The following is a 25,406-nucleotide window of genomic DNA, read 5'->3' as shown; positions in this document are numbered from 1 at the left end:
CGCCACACTATTATGCTCGTAAGGCTGAGGCTTTTGTCAGCTAAATCTAGAAGAATATTTTACGAGCCTGTAGCAAGACTCTGACACGGCTCCAAACAGGGTCGAACCGTGGTCCTCGCTCATCGAGGCTTGGCATAGCCTGCCAAGGGACATTATGCGCGTGCAGCTCGAGGTCCTCTTGAACGGCTGTCTTAGAATTTACTGGTTAACCGGTCGATTTTTGACAGACTCGAACATTCATCTTACTATGAAGTGTCATGATCAGGCCAGAAGGAAGGGTAATCAAAGTTCGCGGCTTTCAGTATACGGGTACCATACGCAAACTCAGCGCTTCTGGGGTATACGGTACCATACGGACTTCCTAACGACTTTCCGCATCGCATGACGTACTTTGTTCGAGTATTCAACAACTACTTATACGTAATGTGAGATATTCTTGCTGAGTTTCCCTCACACATACAGAAGCCCTAATAACGCCTTCAGCGCAAGTCCATCCCAACAAAACATCATCTAGAGAGCCTCAGAAACTTTGTCCAACTCTACAACCTCAACATCCTCCGGTCCATCTGGTTTATCAGTTCTCCTGGTTATCCTTCTTACGATGCAGCACCAACTGATTCCTTGGATCCACGTAATCAACCACAACGCCATCCCAATTATCGCAAACGCCACTCCTGCTCTCATTGCAGCCACACTTTGCGTCACCTCTCCATCCTGAAACTCCACTTTACCCAGGTAAGTTCTTCCAAATACACCCGTAAGTGCTGCATATAGCACACACAAGACAAAATCCCAGAGGATCCAACCAAGTCTCTTGATGGTAAGGAAACAGTGCAATATACAGGTGGCAGCTGAGAGGAGGGCTACAACCATAGCAAATATCCAGTCGGTATTGGAAACCCGAGATGGAGGGAAATGCGACAGATCGTTACCGTATATGCCGAGCAGGATGATGGAGGTGACGAATTGAAGAGTACGGAGTGTTGCGCGCGCGATTGTGCCGGTGAAGCCTGTTTCATGCCAGTATTGTGACATAGCGAGGCGCTTCTGGCTGACTGGTTTGTTTGACATAGTAGGATCCGTTTTTGAGCTTGCTCGTTGGTCGGAGATGGTTGATTGCGAATGGATGATAGCCAGGCAGGTATGCGCAAAAACTCAGCGGTGATTTTGTAATACAATTTGGTGGTCAAGCAATGAAGTGCGAGAAGAGTGAGAATGGAAACAATGAGGGCTGTGTTTGCGGGGACATAAATGGTCATATATGGTTGAACAAATAACGTTTCGCACAGGCAAAAGTTTCTATCTTGGTACAGGGTGCTTGCAGATCGAGTCAGGCTAGCAGCAAGCGTCATCCTTGGGTGACACCATAAAAGCTAGCGTGGTCACCTGTACTTCGATGTCTGTACTTGTCCTATCGTTCCTTTCTCACCGCTACTATTTTGTACTATCTTACCATGAAAGCGACGAGTGCGAATCACTCCACATTGGATCATGAAGATCCTTCCCCACCATATGAGTCCGTGGCACCAAATGTACCAGATGCACTGAGCGTTGGTATGCGTAACGACGGTCGCATGGACATGGACATAGACGAAGCCTTAGGTCGTCAACTTACAACACTGGTTCAAGAAGAAGAAACGACATCGTCACCACACCGAGGAGCCCTTTCAATCCGAGAAACTATCCCTATCGTCAAATGTCCAGCCAAACTTGACATCTGCATCCAAGTCGTTGGTAGTCGAGGCGATGTGCAGCCATTTGTTGCTCTAGCCTGCGAACTTCATCAACAACACGGTCATCGTGTTCGAATAGCCACACATGCAGTCTTTGAGGATTTTGTACGGGAATCCGGACTCGAGTTCTATCCTATAGGCGGCGATCCGGCAGAGCTTATGGCGTACATTGTCAAGAATCCAGGCTTGATACCAAGCGTTGCAAGTCTAAGAGCGGGAGATATTGGTCGCAAACGACGCATGTTGGCAGAGATCCTCGAAGGATGTTGGAGCTCATGTTACAAGCCGGATGAAAAGACGCAACGACCATTCGTTGCGGATGCAATTATCGCCAACCCGCCGAGCTTTGGGCATGTGCACTGTGCGCAAGCACTTGGTATACCGCTACACATCATGTTCACAATGCCATGGACGAGTACGAGGGCATTTGCGCATCCGTTGGCGAATCTCAAGTATTCTCCCGATACAAGTCCAAGAGTTGCCAATATGATGTCGTATGGCGTGGTAGAATGGATGACATGGCAAGGGTAAGGAAGTCTCGATGGTGAAATGATTCATACTGACAGCGAGTAGAATCGGAGATCTAATCAACGATTGGCGAACCAGAATATTGGATCTCGAGCCTCTGCCCAGCTCAGAAGGTCCTCTGCTTTTAGAAACTTTGAATATACCGCACACTTATTGCTGGTCGCCGGCGCTAGTACCCAGGCCTTCTGACTGGCCAGAGCATATTGGTATACAAGCAGCCAACCTCTAGTTATTGGCATGAACTAATTCGTGATAGACGTAAGCGGATTTTTCTTCCGAGAAACTCCACCATACAGACCTCCACCAGATCTGCGTCAATTCCTTGAAGCAGGTTCTCAGCCAATTTATATCGGGTTCGGCAGTATTGTGATACAAGATTCAGAGGCGTTGACTAAGATGATACTTGAAGCTGTTCGCATGACTGGAGTTCGGGCTCTCATCTCCCGCGGTTGGAGCAACCTTGGGCAGGATCGCAAATCGGATGATACCGTGTTTTTTGTTGACGACTGTCCACATGAATGGCTATTTGATCATGTTGCAGCAGTGATTCATCACGGCGGTGCTGGAACAACTGCGTGCGGCCTAAGCAAAGGCGTTCCTTCATTCTTAGTACCATTCTTCGGAGAGTGAGTAGAATCTTCAAGTCCCGAAGGTTTCCAGACTAACTTCGCTACAGCCAACCGTTCTGGGGAACCATGGTAGCAGCCTCGGGCGCTGGTCCAGAACCTGCCCCTCATCAGTCGCTTAGTGCTCTCGTTCTTGCGCGAGGAATCACCACCTGTTTATTGCCCGGCACCAAGCAAGCCGCCATGGAGGTAGCAGGCAAAATGAGCACAGAAGCTGGTGTTCACGCAGCTGTGCAATCTTTTCACGCGCAACTTCGAGTCGATCTGAAGTGTGATGTGATCAAAGACGAACCAGCTGCGTGGAAATATCAAGACGGAAGTAATTTGATCAAGTTGTCAAAGAGAGCAGCGGCCATTCTGACACGACAGGCCATGCTTAACCCAAAAAATCTTACACAGTGAGTAGATCGAGGCGTACAGGTGTACTACACTTCTCTGACTTATAACTGAAGCTATGCCTCAAAGCCCATCATCATAGATGCCAAGCGATGGGAGCCTGTCTCTGCTGTTGTGTCAGCTTCGCTACATACCGCCGGCTCGATTGGTCGAGCTGCCGCCGGCGTCGTACTCGAGCCTTATCGGCTCTATAAGAGCACGAAAGCTCGATCGGATCTGTCTGACGCTCATGCAGGTCCAAGCAGAGCAACACAACGTGCTGAGAATGAGACCCAGCCAAGCGCGGAGCAGGCCGACACTGTTTCGAGTGACAAAAAGAAAGTTCCATCGACCCATCTAACAGCAACGGCACCTCGCAAGAATGAAGATCAGCGTGCTATCATGTCAGATTCCAGTGATTCAACAAACAGAACAAGAGAGATCATGAAAGTATCTGCGAAAAATGCTGGCAAGTTCTTTTTCTCGCCGATAAAAGGTATTGTACTGGACATCCCCTTAGCAGCTGTTGAAGGCATGTGGGCACTGCCTCGACTGCATGACGATAACGGATACCAGCACACTGCAGTCAAAGACTGGAAAAGCGGAGGCAGCGTAGCAGCAAAATCATTCGTCCATGGCATTCACGAAGGCATGACCGACATATTCATCAAAACCTATGCGGGCAAGAAGAACGAAGGCGCAAAAGGTGTTGCCAAAGGCTTGAGTATGGGCTTTGTCAACCTGACCATGAAGACGGGTGCTGGAGCGCTGGGATTGATTGCATACCCATGCCAAGGTGTGTATAAGAGTATACATGCAGCCATGCACACCAAAGCGAGGAATGCAGTTGAGCAAGCGAAGCTCGACGAAGGCGAGTGGCTGATGAACAACCAGCCTATGGCAGATGTAGAGATCCAGGATGTTGTCCAGCGATTCTTACATGCGACACCTGTCAAAGGCAACGGCAAGAGCAAAGTTGGTGTCTGGGGTCGATAGAAAATTGGCTACCTTGCTCAGCTATAATAAAAACTCGATGGTCACAACTCGCAAGATAGCATTGATTTGGACACTGCTTGAATGGAATGTCCGAAACACTTTAGCAAGCGTGATGGTTTCCGATGCCAGCAGGTGGTTTCAAGATGTGGTAAGATAAGCGTTTTTACCGTTTGTAGTCATTATAGGAAACAGGAAAAGTATTTGCAACATGTCTTGTTTGCTAATTGATGGAATGCGAACCTGTTGTACCGGAGAGCTGTTGCATAGGAGGCTCTTGTGTCAAGAACACTCCATGCATGAAGACTGCAGCTTCTAGAGTTACGACATTTATAACCATCATTATTATGCTAGGAAACGATCAACATGTTATGTGGTGACAAGTGCGATAGAGACAAAATTGTCAGATTGCCGCAAAACTGGGTTACGAAGACGGCTGGGCTCGAACGTGTGCAACTGGTCCCAGAATGGATAGGGCAAATTTTGCCTTCCGACTCGTAAGTTTCTAGACTTGACCATTGCAAGTGGAGTTTCCTGTCTGGTGAGAGAAGAGCTGGGTTTGAGTCCAAGTGCCAGCTATTTAGATTCCCTGAGACATACAAGCGGTGGGAACGAGGCTTTGATTGTTGTTGATCTGAAAGAGTCATGGACCGGAAGGAATCGAGATAGTGTAATTTTACGCTTCTGATTGATCAGCAAGGAGGCACATCCCATCTGCGTACCATCTTGACCGGATCATTCTTGCTAAGTCTTCCTGGCTGTCTGTCCAGGTGCTATAAATACAGGAATTTTGACAATCAGTATAAGTAAATGTTACGTCTGGACCGTGTGAGTCCAGACCTCACCAGAGCAATGCAGACCGCAGCTTCGTGTTCGTAAGAGCATTCTAGGGTTTGGTGGACCACGAACGGTTGTGAAAGATAGCTGACAGATACTATTCGCAATACAGAGACGATGCAGCTACCACGTGTTTATGTCGAACGTTGCTCACACGCTGCAACCGCAAAAGCTTATTTCAGTTCACGATCGTGGCGGGGAACGAGGAAAGTATTCGCGCCAAAGAAGAAGAACATCCGGGCCCTCAAGGTGGCGGTATCTGGACGTGCAATATTGAAGAAATACAGCTAGCATGCTGGAGCTTCGTCAAGACAACCTCCGCGACATTGGTAGATCTGTTTTGCGGTCCAGATAGTTGATCATGATACTCAATCTGAAACTCAAGGACGGCTGGGCTCGGACATGTTCAGCTTGTGTCTTCAAGATGACAGAAATGGTGGCTGACTTGCTGCTTTACAACTTTAGCCGTCAGATTCACGTCAAGAGGCTATCGGCGAAGAAATGCAGCCAAGGGCGCCACTGCTTACACATGCAATACTGCAACCTTTGGACTGTGTCGCAATGCTTACCACGCCCACAGCAATCCCCGTATCGTCAATTCGCATTGAAAGGGAATGCTAGAACCAAAAAGGACCAAGAGCCCGATATCCACGTACTATATTTCTCCGCAAAATCATGACCAGGAAGTCGAGAGTTGAGGGGAAAATTTGGCAAGCGCATGGAAGAAGGTTCATTCAGGCACAGCGGCAAGTAGTGCATCGTGCGATCGAATAAGGTTTGCCCAAAGCATATACCCGAGGCGGAGCCGGCGATGATCTTCCTCCCGGAGTCCTACTCCATCATCATTAGTGACGATTCAGCATCCTTCTTCCACCTTGCTCAAACCACGGGAAAACACATTACATTACCTTCTCATGCCAGAATGCTCAAGCGCCAACCGAGTGCGCAATGAAAAGCGTTTTTGCCATGCCGCAACTCCATGGGTGCTCCTTCATGCGAAGCGCGATCATCTTTGTGCCTGGATCTTCCAAAAGGCTTGCCAGCCGAAACTGTATATTCAAACCTAAAAGCAAGATGTCACTGTCCATGGTTCTGACTGGTCTACCTAGAGCTGCAGCTGCATGTCAGGAAGTATTTGTTTTTGCTTCAGATATGCATACCCAAGCCGAATCACATATCTCTCTCGAAACATGCCAAGTCATGGTCAGCCACAGGAATGCTTTCTCGATCGAGCGGAGATACATATTTCACCAGGCTCCTCCACCGCAAACTTTACCTTCACTCAATTGAGGCTTTCGATATCGTTTTAATGGATCATCAGGCATAAATCTCACTCCTGCCCCTGCCCAAGGGACTGCCTTGTGCTTAAAACCCCAAATTGAAAAGATCATAATGGCCCGCAAAATTGCTGTTCTCGTTTTGCTTGCCCTCACAATATCTGCTCATGCACAATCGATACCGACTGCAAGTCAATGTCCCAGCGCGAATGGCCAGACAATAACAGACAGCAATGGGAGCACTTACCTCGTCACCTGCTCAGCAGACAATGATGTCGGCTCCTATACAAACACTGGCGCGAGCTCCTCGTATCTAGATTGCATGACTGCTTGCGATGCCGCAGCATCTGCTGGATGTCAAGGTTTCACCTACGTTGGCGGTACTGGTGGTGTCGGATCTGGTAATGATTGATCAACACACCTAGGGAATGGGCTGAGTGCTGACATTAGTCGTAGGGACATGTTGGCTGAAGAAGAGTATGGGCAATTATCCTTCAGCACCTGCCAACTACATCTCCGCCATCAGGGTAGCCAATGTCATTTCGTCGTCAAAAAGCAGTGTCGCATTTACTTTGACCACTTCTGTACTATCATCAACTTCGGCCACAGTCGTCAGCGCTTCTGCTTCGACCGGTTTATCATGTCCGTCCTCGAATTTCACCACTTTTGTTGATGCTCATGGAACCAACTGGCAAATTTTGTGCGGTTTTGACACGAATCCCGGGTCCTTCGGTTCAACCTCTGCATCTAGCTTCACATCGTGTCTTGCAGCTTGTGAAGCCACCTCGAACTGCGCAGCTGTCACGTATATCGGCACTGCATGCTACTTCAAGAAAGCTTTCTCGAGCTTGATCACTAACCCCTCTGCAAGCAGCGCATTTATGATCAACACTCAGAACTATCCCGTCCCAGCCTCGGGGAACACTAAAGCGAGCTCGGGCTGTGGATCTTCATTGCCAGTCGGAATCCAGTTGGGAGGCTCTTCTACCACTTTCAACATCACATCCAATGGCGTAGTCAGGTCTTTCAACGTCCACGTACCTACCTCATATAAGAACAACAAGGCCGCACCTCTCATTGTTGCTTACCACGGGCGATCAAACAACCAACTGTCAGTCGAAAGCGACTCGCAGCTATCAAGCGAGACTTGGAATCCTTACGCTATCTCTGTATATCCACTAGGCATAAATGTAAGTTTCGGCGCTCTCGTGGGTGGGAGATCCAAGCTGACTTGGACCAGGAACAATGGGAAGGTGATCCAGCTACTGTAGGAGGTAACTACGACGACCTGGGCTTTACCAGCGACTTGCTCGATTATATGTCGTCTAATTACTGTATCGACACAAGCCGCATACTGGCTTCTGGCTTTTCCAATGGTGGAGGATTTGTCGGTACTCTGGCCTGCGATCCAACACTTTCTAAGCGCTTTAGCACTTTCGCAGCAAATTCTGGAGCAGAGTACACCAACACGACAGGCACCTGCAATCCCCCGACCGTTTTTACAAACACTATCACACAACCGATCTGCTCACCAGGTCGATCAAACCTCCCAATGCTCGAGTTTCACGGCGATGCGGACGGCACAATTCCCTATCCTGGTGGACCCCGTCGAGGTTATTGTTTGCCAGCTGTACCACATTGGGTCACAGATTGGGCGATCAGAGATGGACTGTCCAGCTCAAACAGCACCACATCTTTGGCGGGTGGTAACGTGACAAAGTACGAGTTTGGTGCTTCGAAGGGTGTGCAGGGATTGGTGACACATTACAAGGTCGCTGGATGGGGTCATGCTTGGGTCAGCATCAATGCTGGAGCACCAATTGACGCTACGCCTATTGTGATGGATTTCTTCTATGCTCACTCTGGATAGACTAGATCGCGATCGGCTGCCACGAAGGTAGATTCTTTGAGCGCATGATCGTGAAATATCGTGGTTTCCAAATCTTGAGCTACATCTCCGAACCACGCTGTCTGAAAGAGTCGAGACTTTCTTCCCACCAGTGACCGAATCAATCTGAAAGGCTTGTCGGGCGTCTTGGATGTCAAATCGAAGAGAATCGCTCGTATGTCCTTGTCTTGGCTGCGTTTCTGTGGTGCGGCTGTTCGATGACTCACGACCAAAGGTCGACTCTCAACCACATCCAGACCGTCTGTAATAGAAATTATTTCCGTCCTTCAATTTTTCCTAGCCTTGTGAGTTACCTGAACGCACGAAGTTCAAACCAAGTTATCGAAACCGGACTCCCCGCTGCTGGGTCAAGATTACTGGAAAGCCTATCACCATGTTCCCTCAAGCTACTTCGGATCCCACAATCGCGAAGAAGCAATACTATGCCACCAATTCTCCTTGGGAAGAAAAGATCGGCTACTATCGTGCAGTCCGTCGCGGCCCCTTCATCTTCGTCTCTGGCACCACAGCCGTCGACACAAGCTACAATATCACCAGCCCGAAAGTCCTTCACCTAGGTGACGCAAAAGCCCAAGCTCTGATCGCATTTGGAGAGATTGTCAAAGCCATACAAGCGCTTGGAGGTCAGGGTGCGAAGAGCATTGTGCGCACAAAGATGTTTGTACAGCGACAAGAGGATTGTGCGGCTGTAGCGGAAGCATTCACTGAGGTCCTGGGAAAGCAGAACGGAATTGATTATGGAACTGCTGCTACGATGGTTGTTGTCGGTGGATTTGTGGATCCTGATATGCTTGTTGAGATCGAGTGCGATGCTGTGATGGATGCGGAGGCCTAGACACAGACAATATATCGGACGTTGTTCCTGCTGTCGAACAGATTCAAGCAACACCCGCTATACCTGACGACAATGTCATAACCAACATTGGGGCTGCGAATACCGCGCCGATACCTGAGAAGACAAGAGCAATGCCACTCATTGGAGATGCCAATGCTGCTCTGACTTCACCAGTTCATTCTCAGCGCTCCTCTTCTGATTCTATCCCTGATGAAAACTTTCTTGACAACACTTCTAAGCTCTTCGTGCTAAGGTGCTCCACTATGATCCATACACTAATGACAACCAGGAAGTTTGATAGCTGTCCAGTGTAGGTGTCTACTGAGAAGAGTTGTGTCCCGCCTTGCAGCGCAAGAGTCTCCTTTTGCATGTCTATTGTCACAATGTGTAGTGCTTCATCGCATGAGCCATCTGCTCAAACTCCTACGACTTGTAGCCCGAGCAGCACAATCACAGTGGCAACCAATAATCCTCCCTCTACCCCAACAACGATCCCAGTAGACCACATGACCGCCCAAAAGACAGAAGGCGCGTCGGGTGTGGAGCCTTCCTCATCATGAACACTAAACAGGATAGTCATGAATAGATGCATGAGTGCAAAAAAGAAACCCGATATGAAGCACAAAGCCTTCTGGTTTTCGGCATTGATGGTCCATCGCGTGAGAAGCTTAACGGCAAGGACAAATATTCTTGGAGCCAGCATGCAGAAGCCGAGTGTCAGGAAGAAGACGATACTGTCAAGAAAGACAACCGTGATGAGTTGGAAGAAGCCATCGATGGAATCCTGGAGAAGAGGTTGATGAGAAGCTTGGCCTGCAGCGTTCATCTTGATCAAGGGAAGCCTTCGTGAGATCACGAAGCAATAGTCCAAGAAAATGTTGATCGAGTGTATGAGAACTCGGATGTTGGATGTTAGTTCGATGTTGGCACAAGACTCTGTTAGTGATGTCAGCCACGAATCCTTCGGAAATAACGGCACGGTCTACACCCGCGGGCGTGGACCAGAAGAGCTTGGCAGGGTGTTGGTCGCGCCCTTGGCATTCCTGTTACTACCATCTGTCTTGCTCGAGTCATGAGCCAAGATGTGACTAGGATGCGTATCGATCCTACAATGACATATTTTCTAGCTGCCTGATCCTGTGATGGCTTAGCAGCTCTTTGCTGTGCCACGCAGATGTGCCTATAAGAAAAGCTGGTTATCCCACGTCTGATTGTCTCAAGTATCGACCCTCGGATTGAGCGTCAGAAGAACAGTCCGCCAACGAACTCGAGTCCTTATAAGTCATGTTTCCAGCACCTTTCACTTCCTCCATGCTGCTCTTAGCTTCGTCTGTTCTGGTCGATGCAGCAGGCTATGCTACCCGCGAACCTTCTTTCACATCCTGCCAAGGTTTCAGTGTCACATCCAACGAGACTAGACCGCTGGAGTCTGAAAATCTTATCATCTCTACGGGCGTAATCTGCAATGTCAGCGGAAGCAACTTCTCAACTCCATGCAGTGTGCTCAGCGGCGGCTGGCCCAACCTCCGCAGCTCCATTACCTATACGAATGGCTCTAGAGTGAGCGACAGTTATGCCGTCGAGTATGGTCTCTGGAATGCTACAGGCGATTTTAAGGCTCTCTACGGGACCACAATCGCGGCTGTCGAGAACCAGACAGTGACATTCGAGAATGAAACCAGCGGAAATGGTAAGTCATTATTGTATTGCACAGTCCATTCACAACAATAGACCCAAAACATGCCAAACATGCCTTGCTGATGTCTGATTTTGTCTAGTTGTCTTCACTCCAACTTACCGCTGTGTGACTGGCCGTGTTCAGGGCTGTCCGGCAAACATCTCGATTACCGACGATACCGAAGTGGACGCATGTTATCCTGTGCTGACTGATAGAGTCGTATCTTTCGAGAGTGCCCCAGGACATTTCGAGAACATCACCGTCCTGGCTGGCTCTCGAGCGATCAACGAGACCAGTGTGCAAGCCGCTGCCAATCTCAAGCAGAATCCGAATAATCACCCGCCTTACGGTCTTGTGTCAAGTGGTGCAGGTGCTGTGTTGGGGGCCGGTTTCACGAGTGCCTCGATGGTCGCAACGTTTTGGCTCGGGATGTGGGTGATATGATAGGAAGAACTGATTGAATGTAGATGAAACTCCGAATATCAGCGTAATGATCAGATCAGGTTTTTCGCTTGTCCAAATCGGATGCCCCTTTTGCTGGTGACAAACAATCCATTCCGTAGTCTCTGACAGATAGTCTGCCTTCCAAGATGTCAAGCTTCCGAGCCTGTTCTCTCTGCTCTCTTTCCTCGTTTGCCTGCCTTTCTTCCCTCTCCAACTCCTCCGCAGACACTTCGTATTCCAGCCATTCCTCGGGAATTTCGACATCGACGCCGTCACCGAATGAGGCGTACATGGCGTCAGTGATATCCTCGGGCACACCCTGTGCCACGCCGATACGGAACTCTCGTCCATCTCCTAGACCGATGCGGTCGGGCTGATGACTGCCCTTGATTGGAGGAAATTTCAACTGACCAGCCACAATCATTCTGAGAACACTTTCTGACTTCTTGTCTATTTCAGATTGACGAAGAGCGAGGTAAGCCTCGTCACCAAGCTCAGCACGCACGCGCTCATGTTCGGCTTGCCATTCCGTGGGACTCAGGTCTTCAATAGGAAATCGAGCAAGTGTTGGTTTGCTTTGGAGGTCAATCTCCATATCCTGGTCCATACCTAGTATCTCCTGTTTCGGAACATCTTTCGCAAAGGACATCGGCACACTCAGTGCAGCGAGAAAGATAACAAGAGAGGAGTTTTCTGAGTGTGGTCAGTTGATATATCGAGCAATCTTGCCGTGACGCACTTTGTGGGAAACGCATGCTTTGTGTATGAATATGTCACAGCATCGAGTACTCCATAGACTAAAACTAATAGAAAAGAAGAGGGGAGTAGTTCGTGGGGTTGGTGACACTTTTATCACAAGGGAAAGTAAATCCTTCCGCGGACAACCTTAAACGACAGTCACTTGCAGTGTTGATCACCAACCAACTAAGAGCCGGTCGCCCATCCTGCTAACTCTAGTATGAGATTGTTGGCCGGTTTGGTTCATCGACCTAGTTCGAAAGACCTAGACGTAGTTTTGCAGAAAGATATTCATGTATACCGTCCGCCCAACCAGTGTCCGCCATGATATCCATCACGCTGTGCCGGCCCTCGCTCAGATTCATCCATGCTTGAGTGCAGTCTGGAGTGTTGGAAAGTCATAACGCTTGAGAAGTGTTCTTCATGTAAACTGCTGTAGCTATCTCTCATGTCTTACACTTGGATGCGGCGCCTAAAGTCATCCACTTCACTCGGCGCACCAAAGAATTTCCAGTAATCATCACACCCGGAGCGGATAATTTTCGGTTCGTGACGTGGACTTTTGACCCGACACGAAGCTGTTTCAAAAACCATCACCTCGCATTCGGACTCACCTTGATATGTCTTCTGGAGAACTAGATCGGAGTCCAACCCATGGGGCTGGGTCATCTTTCGCACCTGCTATACGCCGGAATTTGAAGATCTATGGCCAGCTGCAATCCGTCTCGTCGATGCTTGGCTCGACCATGAAACCCGACTCTCTCTGCGAAAATGCGGTGAAGAGGATGAACATGAGGAAGTAATGGCACAACTCGACAATGTTCTCATACAGGACCCATCGCTGGAAAATGCTTCTTTCGACCAATTGCGTTCGCGCTTCGCGGCCTGGCTGGCGACTCAGGACACTGATGACCCAGACGGAAGCAAAAACCTCCCACTACAACGCTTCAAGAACTTCGTTGTCATCGACAACAGCGTGTTGCAGAGCACCAAAGACGCGCCAAGTCCTGACAGTAGGCAGGCTAAAGCAAGTGAAAGAATGGCGCCATACGTCAAAGTTGTCGCGGCTCAGCATCTGGACGGGACAAGGCTCCCACCGGCAACGTCTGCAAGGTCTGGTCAGAATGCAGATGAGGGCAAACTCTTCCCTGGGCTCATGAGAGTTTCGATCATCGAGTTGCGCTTGTTCTGGGAGGAGAGCTTCACATACGATCTCTTAGATCTCTGCCCAAACAATTTCACAAACGAGCCTGATTGGTCCAAGCGATACAATATGTTCTAGAAAACCTGCTTGATCAATTGTTTTGGTACACTGTGTACACGGATACTTCTCGGATCTTTTCATGTGATCCTTGTTCAAAAGACACATCGATCTTGTCTAAAAAAGTTCATGTGCAGTGATTGTGAGCAAGCAACAATTTAACAACCTTCCTGTACACCTCATGTGTGATTTCCGCAACGACGTTCATCCGACATTCGATTCTCTTGTTTCCTCGCGATGCCTCAACCATTAATGTTTGCCCGGCTCAATAAGAAAGATTTGTCAAGCCCGGACTACTGCTTGGAGCCTCGCCCGCCCTAACTTGATCCGAGGCTTGGATGGAGGAACAGGAGATTGGCTCAAAAAGGGTTCTGACTACCGGAGAATTGGCTTGCCGGTGCGCTGCCAGTCATCCATGAACGTCGGCCAGTTGTGGTTACCATAACTTCGCATTTGCATGCAGGTAAGCTCAGCTTTACAAGGAATCGATGTAATTTCTCCTTGTTCATCGATCCTGTAGATCACGAGCCAATCCTTTTCCTTGTAGAGACGAATGTCCAAGACGGCAATGAATTGCCTGTCTAAACGTGCTTCGAGGGGAAGAGTGGCAATGAATCTGAAGGCGTCCTCCACTGTCTTCTTGCCTACGAAAGGAGATAGCCAATCAGCTGGGATTGTTGGTTTGATCAACTCATCCGTATGATCAGGGAGAAGGGCTTCGAAGCTCTCCTCTGCCAGCCAGAAGAAGTAGTTACCGGTATGTTTGCGGTTCTTCACAATGACCTCGTCGATGATCTGTGAAGGATGTTACGAGGAGCCCGAGTATCGCATCGTCAGCGACTTACAGCTCTAGGTGTCTTGTCGAGTATGAACAGGGCACTGTAAACCTCGTCACGACGAAGGTTGGGCATTTGTATGCTTGTTCGACGGGCCTTCGTGAGGGGAGTAGTGAGCTCATCGTGGTGGAACTCAGGTTTTGGTGGTCGGGGTGTCTGCTTTGTGCGTGGCATTGCTGCTATATTCGATCTGTGATCTGTTTCCTGCTGTCCTTGATAGAATCTAGGAAGCGATGGAAGAGTTCAAGAGATCGAAAAAAACAGCTGTGGCTTATTACGAGTGCGTTTCACCGAGTGCTGCCTGAAGCCTTTTGCGAGTCAAGCAAGCGTTGTTGCCTAACCTGTTCATAGCAGCCTAGCAATTCCAAGGGTACACCTTTAGGCGCGACATCGTTCTTAGCTCAGACCACTGCTTATTGAAAAATCACACTGAAAAGTCGCAACATCTCGAACCACCAACTCTCGGGGATGAGGACGAAGGATGTGAATGCTGGCATCGAACAGATTGTGACTCGAAGCAAGTGCACATGGTAGTAATGGCTCAACGAACCTGGATCTCTGCTGTCGACTCCGCGAATGACATGGAAGACCAGTTACATTCTCTCCCGTACGGAAATATCATGGGCCTCCATAATTCAAGGCCAGCCCGTAGAAGTCTGGACGCGTGAGAAACAGTGTTGGAATTAGAAGGAGTTCGAGAGTCTGATTTCGCGAAATCGCACTTGTGTTTCACCATTCTTGCGGCCCGACCCGCAGAAACTCAAGCGACAAAAGGCTTTCGGTGATTTGTTGTCAGACATCAAGCTTGTCTTGTCACTTGTCCTCTTCTCAATACCCGTTGGTTTCTCATTGTTCTCTTGTATCCGCCATGGACGATTTGCGAGCATGGATTCGAACACGAGCGCTACGGGTCCGGAATCCTTCGCCACGAAAGCCTGACATGGACACAGCGAATAACAAAGCCGACGTGATAGAGCGACAGCTCCAGGAAGACAAACACAAGATCTGGGGCTGGGTCATCTACCGCTGTACCTACTCAAGCGACAGGGACTGGGCAGATTTTATGTCGCGCCTGAGCTTCTACATCCAGCAGTCGCTACAAGAACATAATGGGCTCGATATGATGGAAAGCCTGGACTATCAGGTTTTTGAGAACAAAGCCCTGTTCGACGCTGCAGAGCCTGCCACCGTACGCGAGCACTTCAGGCAATGGGTACAAGATGCTCCACAACGCGAGCAAGGCGTTCCGGCAATGCGGTCTCAACGATACAACTTTTGCGTCCACGTCGACGAAGAAGCATTGCAGTCCATCATCTCCGGACCATCTCCACCAAGAGATGAACTAGGCAGAGGCTACGTAAACTTGGTCTGTCTGGAGATGTTAGGAGGTGTGCGAGCTGAATTCGAGACCGACAACACGGAGCTAGATCGTTGTTGGATGCGAGTCACGTACCAAGATCTTATGCCCACTTGGTACATCAACTTTCGTACGCAAGGCTCGTGGTTTGTGGAGTACCGGGAGCCGCCTCAGGTTGCGGAGCCCTGAGCGGTTTGGCGGCTGTGAGCCCATGATGAGACTGAAAAGGGTGAGCTGGGTTCTGGATTTGAGGTTGCCCTGGGTATATGCTAAGTGGATGCTGGGATGGTGAGATACGCTTGATTGGGGATTGCTAGCCGAGCTTGAGGGGTCACATGTTCTCCAAACCCATCCTTAGCACTCTGACAGATCTTCAATGTCACAAACAAGATCATGGTGTTTACAAACATAGATTGTGTGTTTGATCGTTTGCATATATTCTCGAGATGTCGTTGGAGGACAACGATTGTCAACAACCAGGCAGTTTGACCAGTCCATCCAGCCATGAAACGAAGTCGATGTGCAAGCCATTCTGATTCCTGAACTATGTTATATATGGTTCTCACTTGGTCTAAGGGATTTCAAACCAGGCTTTCAACCAGGACCAGCTATCTGGGGCGGTTGCTCGAAGGTTTGTACTCATCCAATTTCGTCGGCTCCACACCAACCTTCCAGTCAGCCCACTCAAGCCTACAAAGCCCACTATAGACAACACGCCAATAGCATAAAGGTCCCAATTCTTGGCTTTGTAAGCCGGCATGCGCATATCAGCCGTCTGCAGGTGCATAGGACGCAGCTCGCAAGTACCCATATCATCAAGTCTCAACTCGTTATCATACAAAACCTCCTCTACCAGATCCGCAGCATGTTCTTTTCTGCGAGCAGCAACATGAGCAATGCGCTTGAGACGTAGAACGTTACGCTGGTATGAGCCTTTGTCACCTGCCTGGAGTATCTGTTTCGCCTTGGCATATAGCTCATCAGATGTGAATCGGAATTTGTTCAGAGACTCTGCAACTCCAGCTTCGACGAGTCGTGCGGTGTTGGCGATCTGATCCGCGAAGAAGCCCATTGAGATCATGGGCATGCCATGGTAGAGTGCTTCGTTGGCGCTGGAGCCGCCGCCATGTGTGAAGTATAAGACTACCGACTTGTGGTCAAGGATCGCTCGTTGAGGTGCAAAGGTCGAGAACAAGAAATGCGAGTGGCTGTTGTCGAGCAGTTGGCCAAGGCTGAAGCCTGAATCGCGATGGAATGTCCGATCCCTACTGAGGTCTCTTCGTCCGTGTTCGGCGATGGCCCAGATCGCACCATCTATGAACCCCTCTTCCATGAGACGAAAGACGCCTTCAACAATTTTGACAGTGTCTTTGGTTTGAAGAACAATGTGTGTACCTAAAGCGATGTACAGCACTTTCTTGTGGGATTCGAAAAAGGTCTCGTACAAAATATCGAGAGGCGGATATGTGGGAGATAAAAGAGGTCCAACAGGAGCACAGGTAGGCGGAAGATCTCGTGGAATTTCCAGGCCGAAGAACGAATTGACAAACACGAGATAGTCTGGCTTGACTGGCTTATGAGGAGGGCGAGTTACGCCATTCTCGTTGCGCATCTTTTTCGTTCGTCTGAACATTTCGAGGATCGCTGGCAAGTCTGGTAAGAAGAATAGCTCATTGCGAATGCGCAACCAGAGGGAGGCATGTTCTGAGGTAGTAGTTCCTTCAAGCTGGAATCCAGGCTGACCAGGGATGTAGGAACAAGGCATCATGAAAGCAGGCATATTCGGCGTCACCATGGCAATAGGCAACTTGTACTCAACATGAATGTCGGTAACAGCCTCGGCGAAGAAATCAGCAATCATCATGTCCGGCCGAGTTGTAGAGTCATTCATGATCGCCTTCAGTCCATGATAAGTCTTTGGCCACCATGAATCCCATAGATACTTCGATTCCATCGCCTGACCGATGCCTTTTGAGATGTCCCATTGCTGCATACGTCTGTAATGGCCATCGAGTTGTTCCTTCGTCGGACTTGGCCCCAGAAAGTGGACCTCGGTCACAAAGCTGTATTCGTGTTTCGCGACCCAATGCTCCTGTCCTTCTAGTGTAGCGAACTCGATTTTGTGTCCACGACTGGCGAGTGCTCTACCAATCTCGAGTACAGGGGCTGAGAACCTCGCTACTTTAGTTGCGAAGTCTCGATGCAGTATTGTCGAACTCACCAGCATGAGTGAAGCCGCCAGTGGTCACCACTAAAAGAATCTTCCGAGGGGGATGCACTGATGACTCTTCCATCGTGCAGAATTGATTCTGTCAGTGCCTTCGAGAAAAAGTGCCTTCTCGCTCAACAGTAATAGGAGTTTTGGTTGATTTATCAAGCCGTTACCCGGTTTGCGACGCACGTGGACCGACAGCGGCATCCTTCATCATCTGAGCCCGGAGCCAATTTTATACGAGACACGAAACCTGGAGGTCTGCAAACGTCAAGTCACCCCACGGCTGCAGTAGTGCGAATCCTCCAACATATCAACGATAACGCGATTCCTATATAGCTGGCTCCGGATTCTGAACCCCTCCGAGATACAAATCGACTATTATGGCTGTGACAAACGCTGTTGTCTCAGCTAAGAGATGCTTCCCAAACCATTCAGAAATTCCCACCGCATTTGATCATGTGTTTTCAGATCAAAAGCCTTGTCAATGTTGTTTCGGAATGACTCGAGATGCTCGCGCAATGAGCTATCGTGAGCTAACAGTATGAGAACCCTATCATCGCCATCGAACTTTCTCACAGCTTCAAGCGAGTCCTGCAGTATGTTCATATCGTGATGTATGCCGGGCGCAGGCTTGTAGAAGGGTTTTTTCAAATCACCATCGCTAACTTTGACCATCTCATCGGAAGCTACGAGATGAAGGACAGGACTGGAAACTGGTAGAGGACGGTAGCTGGATGGCCTGATCTGCCCCGGATGATGTGCGATATCACCACCCATGAAGATAAACCTGGGAGGGTCGGCCGAAACTCTAGCCAAACCACACATGTGACTTCATATGGCCAGGCGTGTCGAGAAGGAAGAGGCTACCATCGCCAAAGTAGTCGTGAGCAGGAAAGCCGCCGATGCTCAAGCCGTCTTCAAAATCAATCTGGTGCACATCGCGACTCTCGAAGTCGCTGTTCCACACGCCTGAGCTTGGATTTAGTGGGTAGCCTGGCATATGCTCGGTTTTGAATCCCTTGCCGACGACAAGTGTGGTGGTCTGAGGAAAGACCGATATGTCTCCTACATGGTCGAGGTGGGGATGGCTCCAGATGACTGTATCCACGGCGCCTTCTGCAACATCGATGCCGTCCGCTGCCAGAACCTGTTCCAGAGACTTGCCAGCAGTAATGCGCCACCCGTTCTTGTTGATAGCTTTTACTTTCTGTGGCGGGAGATTATTCCAATCATGGCGTAGACCCAAGTCGAAGAGGACTTGTCTTCCGGATGTATGTCTGATCAGAAAGACATATGCTGGGCATTGGAGGCGTTCCGAGCCTCCATAGACAGGCTTGACGAATGTGGATGTAGGAATATCGAGAATAGCGCCACTGCATGTGCACACAACATGTGTAAGCTCAGTGACTGGATAAAAGACAGGAGCAGCCGTGAAAAAGCTTACGTATCGATAGCAAAGACATCAACAGCTTGAACCGACTCAGGAATATCAATGGTAGTCATCTCGATTATTATGGTACTTCAGCCTAGCTATCCCGGCCCGCTGGGAAAAATGTTGATGTTATAGAGCAGGAGTGAATTCTGTTCGTTGACAAATGCTGACTGATCTACGCGTTCTGAGGCTAAAGTTAGATCCTGACCAGAACCCTGCATCCATATTGTTCCATGCATCTTTGCATCTAAGTCAGCCAGTCATGACTACATCTTCGCGAACTTTCTATGAAACAAGAGCAACAACAGCCAAGGCTATCGCAGCCAAACTCATACTCAGCGGGGATGCAGGCGACGCTCCACTTGCAGGAACATAAGACTGTGGCGACGACCTATTTCCAGCACCAGCAGCAGTCTGATTGTAAAACACTTTCGTCCCGTCCTTCAACGTATAGCCCACAAGAATGAAGTCCTCGGTAATGGCACTTCCATTTGCAAAAATTTGTACTTGAGCGGGCGTACAAGTCTCCATGATATCCCAGAAGTAGCACGAAGGCACCGAGGACTCGAATTTGATAGGCGCACCGATAGAGACGAGTGCAGAAGAATTGCCTGACGTGGCGTAGGTGGAAGAATTAGAAGCTGGAGCTGTCGAGACTTGCCCGGTTGCGACGTCTCGATTGAATATCACGCGGTTGAAGATTTGGTATGTGGTTTCAGGTTGATAGTATGATACTGTGAAAACATTGTCATGGATGAGTTGAGTTGTGAGAACAGAGAAAGGGACTTACCTTCGTGTCCAGCTTGGAAGACCCGAGTGAAAGACAAGTTACCATATTGTCTTGTCAAGCCACCGGTGTACGAAGCATTGGTCTCAAATTTGGTGTAGCCTGCCTTGCTGAATGAAGACGAGATGCTTGAGTTGATAGCAAGACTGATAGCTTCGCCGCCGAACCCTAGAAGCCAGGCTCAGTGATGTACAATAAAGCGAGAGGAGCAGATCTTACAGTTGCATTGATAATCGCGATCGCCATATAGAAGCGAAACCTTCACTCCACGATCAAGCAGTTGACCAAGAGCGGCAAGGTTATTGCCCTTCAGGAAGTCGCCTGAGGCTGCGTATTCTTGAGCGATGACGGAAGAGAAGCCGGTGAAGTTGAGAGGAACCCCCAGATCTGCTTGGACACTGGCGTTGTTGAGGTAGCCGGCAGCCCAACGTGGTGGGAAGTTGTGGATGAGTGGTGATGCGATGTCGAAGTGGAAAGCCTGATGGTGATCGAAGTCAGTACATAGGGTCGTGGAAGTAAATAGACAGAGTGCATACATCATATCCTTCGATGTTTCCCAGCTGGGTCTCTCTAGCGACTGCATCAAAGCAATAGAGATACGCGCTTGCACAGGCGTTATTCACATCAGTATTGTTGCCCCATCCTTCCGGATCAAGACGCGAGGCGAGGCTTCTACAGGTTTTGGTCATGTTTAAGCATTTTGGTAAGGCTGCCATAGAACTGGCGTAAGTGGTGTCGTTGAAGACTTTGATTCCATAGGTATTGTTCGCCGCCATGACAGGATAGAAGGGTATCTGAGTCTCTGCGTCAATGCAAGCGTTGATTAGACCAAGCGATTCGATGGTGAGTGATGTGGCATTGAGACCGCCAGAGCTGATACGATCGTTCTGCTTGTAGAAGTAATCGGCAAAGGTTGGAACCCAATGACCACCATAAGACTCTCCCCAGATGCTGAACTTTTGTTTTTCGCCTGAGTAGCCAGGAAAACTATCTTCTTGTCAGCTAGTTTTGACAGAAAAGGTGTTCAGTCTGGCTCACTCTTTTAACCAGATCTGCATAAAGTCCCACATAGGAGGCGCGACGGCCATGGTACTGTTGGGTGCCAAGCTCGAGTTGCCTGACGAGAAGATACCCCCAAGCGAAGTGTCATTCTTGGGAATTTGGGCAGGCAAGACGGCGAAAGGAGAGAAAGCCTCAGAGATCGTACCATTGACCAAAGTGTCGTAAGAGAAACCAGTCTGCACAGGCTGATCAATGTACAACATGTTGACTCTGTCGTTCCAAGACCAAGGGTTGTTGACGGCATCTCTGGAGTTGTTCAGCAGGTTGCACGGACCATTCTCATTGACGGCAGAGATTGACGTTGGTGCACCAGGTCCACCTTGAATCCATAGCGAAAGCGGTGCATTCTCTGGACCATGACGAGCCTCGAAGAACCAAAACCAAGTGTGAATTGGATAATCGCGACCGTCTTGTGGTGAAGATGGAAGATTGACGTAGCCACTCCAGCCCCTGACACCATCATTGGTCTCGCAGATCGTGGTCTCTTTGAAGGAGATGGACGCTCCTGGGTAGATTGTCGAGTTCAGGTACGTCAAGCCCTCAGGAGTTGGGGGAGCTTGAGCAGAGGTGTCTCTGTAGAACAGAGTCGTCGCAGCTGCCAAGGTAACATAGAACTTGAATTGTATCATTGTGGGGAGTGGTACAAAGATAGGGACACACGCAGTAAGATTGACAATGGCGAATGCTCAATTTCCGGAAAAGTCTCGATGACTACCGTTCTCATGAGCGGTTGGGAAGCCATACTTGTACCTCTGAGGAAGCCAAGGATCCTCGCCGACGGGTCCTGGACATTATGGTATGCACCAGTAAGTTGTGAGGCTGAGTCTGTGTAGAAATGGGAGATTTGCGGAGGATCAAATCCTGCAGGAAGCTGTGCTGCGGCCCTTAGCAAGCAAATGATTGGTTCCCTCGGACTACATCTTCACAGGTCAGCTCGGACTACCAACACTTGCCAATATCCATAAATTCTCGCACCCGCAGGGAAGGATCATCAACTTGTGCGGGGACAGTTATTTCCAGGTTCGCGTCTACTTGAGTTGATCAATCGATCAACAAGGCGTCCAAGCGAGACTTCAGTGCATCACCGAGTGCTCCGCATGCACCTACCCATGTGGTTTCAAGTTTCTGCTCACCAAATTAAGTATGCAAAGCTGAAGTCATTTCTACGAGACCAGGACACGTCGATCATCCAAGAAAGTCCAGTAGAAATTGGTGATGGTGACATAAAAAAAGCCTGATTGAGAGAGATCAATATTCATAAGTGAGTATCATACATAGAACTAATCATCATCAAGGTCATCATCCCACCCGAGAGCGGCATATATATCCGCGGGTGGATTACTTGGTCCAGCTTCAAGAGCTTTTTGCTGTCCCGCCAATGCAGGGGATCCACGAAGCATGTCTTTGGAGGCCGCAGTCGCGGTGGTTTTCAGCGGTGTTGCGGCCGCACTCTGACTTGTTTTCGCTTTAACAAGTAACAATGGCGGAGTTGGTTTACTTGGAGTGATGCTGAACCTGGGTCGTTGTGGCTTGCTTGGTGTCCTCAACAAAGTCGGACTTTCACGCAAAGGTGAAGAGTCACCTCTGTCCTGTCCGACGTGGCCATAGTCTTTCATATCTTCATCTGGAGAAGCGCCTCGTAGCGAGGCAAAATCGACCCGAGGCTTGGAAGGCGTCTCGGCAAGCGCATCTCTGTGGCGCGGTCGATTGTCAGTAGCAGGGATTGCATCTTCATCATCGGAATCCTCATCCACTGAAGGGAAGTGTGCGAAAGACAAAGACTTCTGCTTGATGTTGGAAGACGGAATCAGAGACGGGCCAGACGAAGGGACTGATGGACGAACAAAAGAGGGAGCGGGAATGTGGTGTGGCGTCGCAGCAATAGCAGAGTTCTTGTGGCCATTCTTCGGAGTGGCAGAGACTTGAGCGATTGCTGAAGACTTTCGCTTGTGCAATGGTGGTCTTGCTCTGCCTTCTGCCATACGCTTCCTCTGTTCGACAGCGTCCACGAATTCTCCAGAAACAGCCGCGCGACTCGGCCTCTTCAAAGTAGAAATAGCATCCTTGAGTTTCTGCTCGACCTCTTGTTTCTTCCTGGCCTTGACCTCGTTTGCAGCAGCAATTGCACCAAAGTCGACTTCTCTTTGACGCAAGCGATGCTTCTCCAATACATCATTTTTACGTGCCATGGAGGACTGACTATCTCGTCGAATTGGGATGGAGAACAATGAAACTTCTGGTGTCTCAGACTTGACAGGCATCATCTGCGAGTCAGTTGCCGAACGACTGAATGAGCGCGAAGGTTTGGCAGGCTGAGAGAAGCTTTCTGTGGCAACGCGAGCAAGCGAACGACGACTCTTCTTGTCGGTGGCAGCCTTGGTTTCAGCTTCAGGAAGCTTGCGACTAGGCTTGGGTTTTGTGGTTGTCGAAGACCCCGGACCGCCGAGCTTCTTGTTGACGAACGAGGCATGCTCGTGAGCGCGAGACATGTAGAAGGGTATGATGACCTCGACGCAGAAGCTGTGCAGTTGGTTGGCACCATCCTTGGTCGTCTTGTCGGGCTTTGGCGCACCGCCCAGCAGGTCAGCGGCATGGAGAGAGTGCCAGATGCAGAGTTTGTCCACGAGTAATTCGAGACTTGTGACGATTGTATCACCCTTCTTGCCCTTTGGTTGTCTCACTTGTTCCTGCGTCGACTTGAACTCAGAGAGCGCTTCCAGACTCATAATCTCGAGGGCCAGGACCACTTGCATGAAGGTTTCACGGGTCCTTAGCTGCGGGCCTCTGCGTTTCAGCGATTGTTCGGCCGTCTCATCAGACGGTGCAGAAGCTTCGTCCTGATACCACCACTTGGCGAAAAAGTCGTCCTCGTCGGGAAGCAGACCATACTTGTCTGGCTTGAGCTTCTTCTTCCGTCTCTTCTTCTTGGCAGCGGGTGTATGATCTTGATCCGGATGCTGTGGAGGCAGATCTTTCAGAATCTCAGGCAGCTTGTCGCGATACTTCTTGTCGGCCGTGGAAGACGATAGAATGAGGTTTCGCAAGAACAGAACCAGATCGGAGAGGGTTGTGTCGGGGAGCTGGCCTGTTGTAAAGGCAGCTCGCAAACGTGACAGTGGGCCTTTGGTGAAGAAGGCAAGTGGAGTCTTGGATAGATAGAGGGTGTCGAGGTATTGTGAGATGAAGCGGGCGAGGAAATCTTCAGGGGTCTCGCATGTCTCGTCTGCAAGGACAGGTAGGTCTGCCAATACTTCAGTGACTGCAGGCTGGGACACGGGCAAAGACTGAGTTGGTGAAGGATGGCGACGGAACAGAGACAAACGGGGAGCTTTGCGAGAAGTTGCAGGCAGTATCGAAGGTATTTGGATGGCTGCAGTGCGCCACCACGACTCGGCAGACGTGTCGGCAGAGGGTTGTGGCAGGAGTTTCGCAGTTATGGGAGCAGATGGTACGAGAGCATGAGTTCGATCCGAGGTCAACCAGGCAGCCAGTCTAGACAGGGCATATCTCTTTTCTCCGACTCTTTCTGCAGCGTACAAGGGCTGATGGGGCTCAGTCTCGCAGCGAGCGACGAGGACGAGGGCGGAGGTGGTTTCGTCATGATCAAGTTGTGGTAGGTGGGCAGAGAAGAGACGAGTGGGGGAGGACGAGTTGTCGATGCAGCTCAAGGGCAGAGCAGCGCGAGGCAGCGTGTGAAGAATACGGAAGGATAGCGGCTTGTCATTGTCGACAGACTGGACATGGTTCAGCAAGGCTTCTGACGATAGCTGGGAGTGTGAAGCATACTCTGACGACGAAGGACTGAGGTAAAGATGCTGATTGAGGTGGTTGTTGTTTTTGAGGGATTTGACTGTCAGAAAAGGACTTGAACAGTGGAGTGTCGGCTCTCGGTAGGCCTTTTGTCAGACGAGATGGCGCTGTTGTTGGAGGAGTGTCGCCGTCTCGCTTTCGCTTTCTGGAGAGAAGTTTGTCGGCGAGGGTGTTGACAGGGAGAGTAGGTGTATCAGTATTCAGCCGTGAAGAATAGTCGGCATGGTTAAGAATTGACATGGCAATAACATTGTGAGTGACATGCAAGTCAATCTCACTTCGTCATCCAAAACATCACATCTGCCACGCCCCGCGCGTCTTTTCGCGTGTCGCGATTTCAGCTTTCCGAGCACAGACCTCCGTCCTCGGTCCGCCCACCGAACCTCCGCTCTTCCTATTCTAGAAGGGAAGCACATGTTATTCCATCTCAAAGACATCAGCGAATGCATTGTGCAATTGCATAAGCGTATGAATCGGGAACAGACTCATTTTATGGTCGATCTGGGAAGTCCAAAGCGTGAGATAGCAGGCCCATCAAGGTCAAAAAACAGCTTGTCTGTCTATTTTCTTCCCCGCATCGTCTTCAACGTCATGGATGCCGCTCATGATCATGAATGCATGAGCCGCATAACCATCTTTTCCCCTGCTCTCATCAATAGAGTATACTCCTGAG

The 25,406-nt window shown here is 49.6% G+C and overlaps 15 protein-coding genes across 15 annotated transcripts; 7 read left to right on the top strand and 8 right to left on the bottom strand.

Annotated features, from left to right (window-relative positions):
- Positions 1-555: 555 nt before the first annotated feature.
- On the bottom strand, positions 556-1,050 carry M437DRAFT_28509 (uncharacterized protein; the record flags this gene model as incomplete). Its single annotated transcript, XM_041019139.1, has 1 exon — positions 556-1,050. A coding segment is annotated over one exon (495 nt), but the record flags the coding sequence as incomplete, so codon positions are not given.
- Positions 1,051-1,454: 404 nt separating this feature from the next.
- On the top strand, positions 1,455-4,258 carry M437DRAFT_64152 (sterol glucosyltransferase; the record flags this gene model as incomplete). Its single annotated transcript, XM_041024370.1, has 5 exons — positions 1,455-2,260; positions 2,307-2,467; positions 2,518-2,887; positions 2,938-3,285; positions 3,340-4,258. The coding sequence occupies 5 exons, from the start codon at positions 1,455-1,457 to the stop codon at positions 4,256-4,258; spliced, it is 2,604 nt and encodes an 867-aa protein (XP_040881523.1).
- A 363-nt stretch (positions 4,259-4,621) lies between these two features.
- On the top strand, positions 4,622-5,451 carry M437DRAFT_64151 (uncharacterized protein; the record flags this gene model as incomplete). The annotated part of the gene is made up of 2 exons (XM_041024369.1): positions 4,622-4,752; positions 5,205-5,451. 2 exons carry the CDS (start codon positions 4,622-4,624, stop codon positions 5,449-5,451), a joined length of 378 nt encoding a protein of 125 aa, XP_040881522.1.
- Positions 5,452-7,250: 1,799 nt separating this feature from the next.
- On the top strand, positions 7,251-8,239 carry M437DRAFT_43563 (putative ferulic acid esterase; the record flags this gene model as incomplete). The annotated part of the gene is made up of 2 exons (XM_041020766.1): positions 7,251-7,577; positions 7,610-8,239. The coding sequence occupies 2 exons, from the start codon at positions 7,251-7,253 to the stop codon at positions 8,237-8,239; spliced, it is 957 nt and encodes a 318-aa protein (XP_040881521.1).
- A 412-nt stretch (positions 8,240-8,651) lies between these two features.
- On the top strand, positions 8,652-9,113 carry M437DRAFT_43809 (YjgH family protein; the record flags this gene model as incomplete). The annotated part of the gene is made up of 1 exon (XM_041020815.1): positions 8,652-9,113. The coding sequence occupies one exon, from the start codon at positions 8,652-8,654 to the stop codon at positions 9,111-9,113; it is 462 nt and encodes a 153-aa protein (XP_040881520.1).
- A 415-nt stretch (positions 9,114-9,528) lies between these two features.
- Positions 9,529-9,939, bottom strand: M437DRAFT_44152 (uncharacterized protein; the record flags this gene model as incomplete). Its single annotated transcript, XM_041020862.1, has 1 exon — positions 9,529-9,939. The coding sequence occupies one exon, from the start codon at positions 9,937-9,939 to the stop codon at positions 9,529-9,531; it is 411 nt and encodes a 136-aa protein (XP_040881519.1).
- A 458-nt stretch (positions 9,940-10,397) lies between these two features.
- M437DRAFT_82518 (uncharacterized protein) lies at positions 10,398-11,235 on the top strand (the record flags this gene model as incomplete). Its single annotated transcript, XM_041027763.1, has 2 exons — positions 10,398-10,803; positions 10,892-11,235. The coding sequence occupies 2 exons, from the start codon at positions 10,398-10,400 to the stop codon at positions 11,233-11,235; spliced, it is 750 nt and encodes a 249-aa protein (XP_040881518.1).
- A 55-nt stretch (positions 11,236-11,290) lies between these two features.
- On the bottom strand, positions 11,291-11,990 carry M437DRAFT_82517 (uncharacterized protein; the record flags this gene model as incomplete). The annotated part of the gene is made up of 2 exons (XM_041027762.1): positions 11,291-11,928; positions 11,975-11,990. 2 exons carry the CDS (start codon positions 11,988-11,990, stop codon positions 11,291-11,293), a joined length of 654 nt encoding a protein of 217 aa, XP_040881517.1.
- A 785-nt stretch (positions 11,991-12,775) lies between these two features.
- Positions 12,776-13,255, top strand: M437DRAFT_82516 (uncharacterized protein; the record flags this gene model as incomplete). The annotated part of the gene is made up of 1 exon (XM_041027761.1): positions 12,776-13,255. The coding sequence occupies one exon, from the start codon at positions 12,776-12,778 to the stop codon at positions 13,253-13,255; it is 480 nt and encodes a 159-aa protein (XP_040881516.1).
- A 354-nt stretch (positions 13,256-13,609) lies between these two features.
- On the bottom strand, positions 13,610-14,244 carry M437DRAFT_43235 (uncharacterized protein; the record flags this gene model as incomplete). Its single annotated transcript, XM_041020709.1, has 2 exons — positions 13,610-14,029; positions 14,080-14,244. The coding sequence occupies 2 exons, from the start codon at positions 14,242-14,244 to the stop codon at positions 13,610-13,612; spliced, it is 585 nt and encodes a 194-aa protein (XP_040881515.1).
- Positions 14,245-14,986: 742 nt separating this feature from the next.
- On the top strand, positions 14,987-15,604 carry M437DRAFT_10537 (uncharacterized protein; the record flags this gene model as incomplete). Its single annotated transcript, XM_041018573.1, has 1 exon — positions 14,987-15,604. A coding segment is annotated over one exon (618 nt), but the record flags the coding sequence as incomplete, so codon positions are not given.
- Positions 15,605-15,998: 394 nt separating this feature from the next.
- On the bottom strand, positions 15,999-17,721 carry M437DRAFT_43230 (UDP-glucoronosyl and UDP-glucosyl transferase; the record flags this gene model as incomplete). The annotated part of the gene is made up of 2 exons (XM_041020707.1): positions 15,999-17,593; positions 17,649-17,721. The coding sequence occupies 2 exons, from the start codon at positions 17,719-17,721 to the stop codon at positions 15,999-16,001; spliced, it is 1,668 nt and encodes a 555-aa protein (XP_040881513.1).
- A 329-nt stretch (positions 17,722-18,050) lies between these two features.
- On the bottom strand, positions 18,051-19,145 carry M437DRAFT_73462 (uncharacterized protein; the record flags this gene model as incomplete). The annotated part of the gene is made up of 3 exons (XM_041026029.1): positions 18,051-18,429; positions 18,461-19,015; positions 19,087-19,145. The coding sequence occupies 3 exons, from the start codon at positions 19,143-19,145 to the stop codon at positions 18,051-18,053; spliced, it is 993 nt and encodes a 330-aa protein (XP_040881512.1).
- A 214-nt stretch (positions 19,146-19,359) lies between these two features.
- M437DRAFT_43535 (alpha/beta-hydrolase) lies at positions 19,360-21,552 on the bottom strand (the record flags this gene model as incomplete). The annotated part of the gene is made up of 5 exons (XM_041020759.1): positions 19,360-19,808; positions 19,865-20,029; positions 20,081-20,339; positions 20,398-20,848; positions 20,900-21,552. The coding sequence occupies 5 exons, from the start codon at positions 21,550-21,552 to the stop codon at positions 19,360-19,362; spliced, it is 1,977 nt and encodes a 658-aa protein (XP_040881511.1).
- A 1,182-nt stretch (positions 21,553-22,734) lies between these two features.
- Positions 22,735-24,648, bottom strand: M437DRAFT_13954 (uncharacterized protein; the record flags this gene model as incomplete). Its single annotated transcript, XM_041018739.1, has 2 exons — positions 22,735-23,085; positions 23,179-24,648. Coding segments are annotated over 2 exons (1,821 nt in total), but the record flags the coding sequence as incomplete, so codon positions are not given.
- Between the last annotated feature and the right edge of the window lie 758 nt (positions 24,649-25,406).

Source organism: Aureobasidium melanogenum (genome assembly GCF_000721775.1).
Source record: "Aureobasidium melanogenum CBS 110374 unplaced genomic scaffold scaffold_5, whole genome shotgun sequence".
Lineage (NCBI taxonomy): Eukaryota > Fungi > Ascomycota > Dothideomycetes > Dothideales > Saccotheciaceae > Aureobasidium > Aureobasidium melanogenum.
Note: the sequence above shows the minus strand (reverse complement) of the source record. Positions and strands in the feature narration are given on the sequence as shown.